At 33.5% G+C, this 6,387-nt stretch overlaps 1 protein-coding gene across 2 annotated transcripts; it reads left to right on the forward strand.

The window, feature by feature from the left end:
- The first annotated feature begins 298 nt into the window (after nt 1-298).
- Nucleotides 299-5,036, forward strand: LOC111403850. 2 transcript variants are annotated; one of them, XR_002704562.1, is made up of 6 exons: nt 299-461; nt 1,567-2,261; nt 2,346-2,396; nt 2,570-2,771; nt 3,852-3,992; nt 4,098-5,036. XR_002704562.1 is itself a non-coding variant. In XM_023032482.1 (4 exons), exons 2-4 carry the CDS (start codon nt 2,130-2,132, stop codon nt 2,699-2,701), a joined length of 315 nt encoding a protein of 104 aa, XP_022888250.1. In that variant the 5' UTR covers nt 299-461; nt 1,567-2,129; the 3' UTR covers nt 2,702-3,749. The 2 variants fall into 2 exon arrangements, 1 of the variants encoding a protein (XP_022888250.1); XM_023032482.1 differs by lacking the exons at nt 3,852-3,992; nt 4,098-5,036 and having other exon boundaries at nt 2,570-3,749.
- The last annotated feature ends 1,351 nt before the right edge of the window (nt 5,037-6,387 follow it).

Raw genomic sequence — 6,387 nt, forward strand, 5'->3', positions numbered from 1 at the left:
TGATAATATTTGCACACATGAATTAAGTTTAGCATTATGAAATAATATATTAATTTATGAGGAAATTACAATAACTGGCCACTTTCAAAAGTACAAGTATCAATTCATATATTAAATGTTAACTTTTCCCAAGGGTGGGTCAACCAAACCAATCTAAACATTAGATTTTTGTAGTTTGCCCCATCAAAATAGTACAAGCCACTTGACCCGACCCATAAACTTGACCCGATCCAAAAAAAACAAAAAACAAAACAAAACACACATAGAACCGTGAAGAAAGCAAAAAGCATTCTGAAAGCCTACTCTCTCTCTCTCTCTCTCTCAACTCTGAAACTTTTCCATCGCCCACGATGATTTTCATTTTACAATCGCCGAACCTTGTCCCCAGTTTCACATAGCTAGTCAGTGGTGAATCTTCTCCAATTTTTGCAAGAATCGTAGCGAAGTGGTAGCTATTGACGGTTAGTTCTTGACTTTTTTCAATAACTTTGTTCTTTTTTTTTTTTTTTTTTTTTTTTTTTGTTTTTCATGGGTCTTTCGTTATTTGATACATTCCATTGTTGATTAATGAGTTTAAAAATTAATATAATTTATAGTGAGGGTGATGGGTTTTTCCTACCTGGTTTGGGGTTATTAACGGTTCAATGATTGTTCTGCAATGTTTCGTTGTTTAATTTTTTTTTTACTAATCATTCGAACCAACCATTTTATTGAAAATCCAAAATATTCAATGCACTTTGCATGTAAATTGATAAAGCTGTCATGTGAGATGTTTTCAGGGTAGAGAAGATGCAACTGAAACTTTAGACTCTTCTTCACATTGTTCTTCAAGGAAATAACGGAGCTTATTGAATATGCAACACCAACACTGTATTTCTATTTGACACGTCTGCTTCATGCATATATGTAAAAAAAAAAAAAAAAAAAAAAATTGTCTTTTACCTTGGTGCTTTTAAGATTTTCAAGTAGGATCCTGTCATTACATTCATTAGGAGTGAATAGGGACAAAATGGTCACAAACAATGTAATGAAATGTTTGGTTCTTTAATTGCTATGTTAACTGTAAGAAAAAAAGAATATTCCAAAACACACAAATAAAAGATGCAATTAAGCTAACTTAGACGTCTCGATTTGGCAATGATCAGGTATTATCCAATGAAATGTTAGTTTTTATGAATATATCATGTTTGCATTCAAGTTAATCCTTAGTCTCACATTACTAATTGTTAGCTAGATGCCAAAATGAGTAGAACGATTTTTCCCCCCGACATGTCCATTCTTGCAAGTGAACTCTCTTTGTCTTCTATATAGATATTTGTTGTTCATTATCATCTTTTTGGTTTCTTTGGAATGTAGATGCTTCATATTTTTGTTCTCCTGCACATTAAATTAATATCATTCACTAAGATATTGCTACATTATTTAATTACTAGAGTTGCACCTTTCAATGTTGGAAAACATGATGAAATATTATTTGTCTTTGTGATTTCATATATTTATTAGATTATTTTATGTACTAAGTAGACTCTTATATTATTTGCCATGTTCGTTTGTTGTTATTTGTAGATGAGTTCCTCTTCACACCAATAGAAAATTCCAGGGGAATAGTGCGTTTTGGCCTAGGTAAGTAGCACCAAATATATATCAGTTGTCCTCGACAAATTCGATGCTCAGCAGAAGACTATGTTCAAGGAAAGCTGTCTAGGACATGTCGCGAAATTGTTGGAGCTCAAATTATCTAGGCAATTAGTGCATGAAATGGTCAATAGATCAGTCATTTGTGAAAAATGTTTCGAGGCCTATTTCAAGATGAATGAACGGTTTGAAACATTTGGAATATCGGAGCTCGCACTAATCACCGGCTTGAAATGTGGTGAATTACCTAGAAGATCTATATCTGACAGCGTCGTAGAGAAAACCCAGTTACGGGACAAAATGTTTACAAATAGAGAACGGATAACTTGTAGCGACGTGGAGAAGGTTTTCCTAAATGTGGCAACCCTAATGATTGTTACAAGCTTGGGTTGGCACTAATCATTAAAAGGGTTTTCAATTCGAGAGACCGAAATGTGGAGATTCATACTGAAACTCTCTATTGTGGACGACTCAGATTTCTTCAATGCCTATCCATGGGAACTGTGTGTTCTAAACTTCTCATCAAATCACTACTCCGTGGATGGGGGAGAAAGGTAGAATTGGCAAAGTTTAACGATTGTGATAGGATGTCCTATACAGTGTATGAATTCCCTCTTGCTATTCAGGTATATCTGTATATTTCATTCACAATCATTGTACTTCATTATTTTTGTCCGTATATGATAACCACTGTGTGACATGCATTGCAGTTGTGGGTGCATGAGGCAATCCCGGAGTTGGGAGCTCGATTCTCAAACAAGGTTAGTGATGACCTTTCGAGAATGTTGCGGTGGTATACCAAAAAACAGCCTCAATCGAGAACATATTCAGACTTCTTTTACCAACACATAAGCATTTACATATACAATTGCCCTTATGCTTGTAGCATAGATCAAAAATTTATTTGACAAGACACTTTTCCTCCCTTTTGCAGTTGCACTTGTGGGCATTACTGCGGCCTACCACTGAAGAAGAATTGCAGCCATACTTTGCAAATTTACTTCAATTGGATGTTGTTGTTGTTCTCATTCTCGACAATCTCGTAGTTCAATCAACTAAAATATAACATTGCCCAACATCTGGCGAACTGATACGCAATGAAGATAATAGCAACTGATCTAACAAATCCAGGAGAGGTATATAAATATACACACACAATGTGTCAAAAAATTCATTATCACTACACAACAAAATCTTATTCTGACATTCACACCCTGTCTCCACACTTAGCTAAGACTTCTCACATGCACTCACTTCCACACTTTTAGCTGGAGTTTCTTTCTTACAATCACTTAATGTTGGCACATTTAGCTAAACTCTCCTTCCCACATTCACTCTCCACACATTTAGCTGGAAAAGGTGTCCACACATTCAGTTAGAAAAGGTACTCATTTGGTTGGAAAAGGTAAGATAGAACATATGTAGATGTGTATCATGGAGACGGGCTCTCAGTGTCATGGACAAGGCCGTCTCAATATCTAAATCGTGAAAACCTTAAAGATCTTGTAGAATGCATAGATGCAAATCAACATGCTTCTTTGATTTGTAATAATTTTTAAGGATTTATTTTGGGAATTGTTTATAGAGGAGAAGAAGAACAATTTAGTAGTAAGTTGGTACACAAATTTATAATGATGGTTATAAATTGGGGCAAAAATAATGAACTTTGTGTCTGGTTTGATGATCATGTTGCTAGGTTTGGCATGTAAAAATTTTGACTCATTACTAGTTACCTTGCCATGGACCATCTATGGATATTGATTATCATAACGATCGTCTTATTTATCAGTACTTCAACGGCACAAAAAGAATTAGCATGAGAATGCTTTTTGAAACTTTCCACATGTGTGAAGACTAAGAAGATAAATTTAAGCCTGTGTTAGTTATGTTGGTAGAGTGTACATTGAAACCGACTACAAGGCAAATTGATTATAGAACTTTTGACATGGTTGAGCATTTTGATGAGTTTCTTGCATATCCATGGAGCCGTAAAGCATATTTTATTTTGTTAAATTCACTAAAAGAGTCACAATTGAAAAGAATACTAAGGATGCAATAGAATTAACAAATAAAATGTAAGTATGCATTACAAGGCTATCCACTTGCACTCCAGGTATTTTGTTCCATTTTTTTATTGATGTATTATTTATAATTTTTTTGTACAAGAAATAAATTATATACATATAAATTTATCTTTAATTATGTTGCAATATTAGATATATGAAGCATTTCCAAAGATTGGATAAAAATTTGGACGCCGCAGATACAAAACACCGTAGAGTCCACGAATATACAAGTGAAGGCCTAATAAAATACTCGAGGAATCTAATGTTAAGGAATTTTGGAATACACAAGAGGTATGGTTTTTTTTTTTTTTTTTTTGAATGTAGAATTACATTTTCATTTAATTATTAAAAAATTAAATTTTGCATATTGATTCTGATATTTTATTATGATTACAGATTCAAGTAATTACAGTGTTGTAGCCTACGGAAGAAGAATTACAAACATAGTGGTGCACAACTCATTCACTACCAGTTGACAATAAATATAGTATATTAGATGCCATTGTGAATGGATAATTAGATAATGTAGCACAACAAATCCCGGATAACATCCCTGTGAAAGAAACGACCATTCTTGGTACATCGAGAACTTCAACTGGAATTGGACCTAGTTCTGCTTCTGATGGCTCCAATTATATAACTAAAGACCGAATGGAAGAAGTGCTGGAAATGTACAAGCAACATATAATATTAGATGTATCCGATCTGTGTGACAACTTGAAGGCAAAAATTATTGAAGAATCAAGAGCTCATTACCATGCAATCCTTGAAAACCAAAAATAGCTCTTTGAACAACATAACAAATGGAAACAAGATTACATGCGGTCTGGTATGCATTCTTACATGGATAGTTCACTACTAAGTTTGTTTAACACATATAATGCTAAGGAATCACAAAAAAGAAGAAGCCCATTATCAGGTAATTCTTCAGAGGCAAGAAGAATTATTCTAACAGCAACAAAAATGGCAACAAGATCATTACCAGGACGTGCAGTCTTATGTTGATACTAGTTTAAGTTTTGTGAAATCTTATGTTGACGAAAAAATGAGAATTTGGAATCCAAAATGGAAGCCATTATAGGTTCTGTACAGCAAAATATTCCTATCCATGCAAGTCCAATTCTTAGTGATCAATAATAGGAGATATCAACGTCTCAACAAATTGAAAGTTTTGAAAGGTTAAGAAGAGAAAAGGAAAAGAAGGGAAAATACACAGTCTTCATCATCACAGGTCGTCCCTTAGCAAACTATCTCATGGACAAATACAAAAAAATAAGAGATTGGAAATTGAGGAATCAATCTGGGTAACAAATTGAATTCTACCTTACTAGTCCGAATGCTAAACATTGTTAGCTCAAATACTAAAATTCTCTTTATATTTATTCAACACTAACAGAAATTATGTTATACAGTGCATATTGGGATAATGATAATAGCAATGTCTATGGAAGAGACGTGCTGAAAACTTTAATGGGTCCAACAAAATATCTAAATATTACGGTGAGTAGAGTTTAGCAGTCACAATCAATTTGATTTCATAGTTAATATATCTAATATATTTTACATGTATTTATTTTATTGGCATATTGAGCTAGAGTGAAAGTTACTGAGGCATCGTATGAATGAAGGTTGTACTCTTGTCAATAAAGAATTTGCAATTTTGGACTTTCAATTTGAAGAGAAGTGTTCTTGTCAAATAAGGTGGCAAATTGACACAAAATGGGAAGCAGTAGAGGTCAACCGGATGGAACTCTCTTACAAGACTACATCAATGGTAGACTACCTATAGCTAGTTGTCCATGGATGCGGTGAAAGTATTTATTAATTCCATATTCATATCCACGCAATAGTCGTTATCTTTTTCTCGTCAATATTTTTGAATGGAAATTCCAGATATATGACTGCAATAATAATGTTCACATACCAGATACAGTTAAGGCACATGCAAAGTAACATTCAGTTTGGTTCGAGCATTATTGTTATCTTCAGTCCTTTCCAACGGACGAGATATAAAGAAACATGGAAACAAACAAATGAAGTAAGAGATTATATCTTATCTACCATGTGTGAACAATGAGTGAGGATTTCAACATATTGTTATTTATTATAATATTTAATTTCTCGTATATACTAATTTAGACTAACGTAAAACTATTCTTCTACAGGCCAAACTGTGTAATGTTTGTACTCAAAATATATAGAATGCTTCATTTCAGGACATCCAATAGAATCAGTTTCATTAGACATGATGACTATATATAAACGGAAGATTGTGGTAGATCTTTGTATAACGAATTCTTTCTTCATCCCTGTTTTTATTGATTGTAATGAATGATTGTCCATGATAACCAGGGTACACTAGAACATGCCTCTGTTAATTTAGTTAGGATAAATGTTTGTAGCTTGTTATGGTAGATAGTGAAAAAGTCATAATGGCATGTTCTCTTTCATTACATGACCGTTGATTAGATTTCACCACTGGTGTCCATATACCGTGTTTGTTGCTATATTTTTCTTTTTCTCGTACTCGTACTATGAATTGCTAAGCCTTACAAGATGAAAATTAGGTAAAGATCTAAGTAATGGGTTGATTTTTTAGAATGAATGTTTAATGAGGGGGCAATGTACTAATCATGGCAAAAAAAATCATCTCATTGTGAAATGTCTTTTCGTAGCTTTTACGACT

The sequence above is a fragment of the Olea europaea genome, chromosome 11 (genome assembly GCF_002742605.1).
Source record: "Olea europaea var. sylvestris chromosome 11, O_europaea_v1, whole genome shotgun sequence".
Classification (NCBI taxonomy): domain Eukaryota; kingdom Viridiplantae; phylum Streptophyta; class Magnoliopsida; order Lamiales; family Oleaceae; genus Olea; species Olea europaea.

Bases quoted from the DNA above. Each gene is read 5' to 3' on its own strand.
- LOC111403850 (XM_023032482.1), top strand. From the start codon at position 2,130: ATGGGAACTGTGTGTTCTAAACTTCTCATCAAATCACTACTCCGTGGA. The intron at 2,262-2,345 runs GTATATCTGTAT...CATGCATTGCAG, and splicing joins AATTCCCTCTTGCTATTCAG to TTGTGGGTGCATGAGGCAAT. The intron at 2,397-2,569 runs GTTAGTGATGAC...TCCCTTTTGCAG, and splicing joins GAGCTCGATTCTCAAACAAG to TTGCACTTGTGGGCATTACT.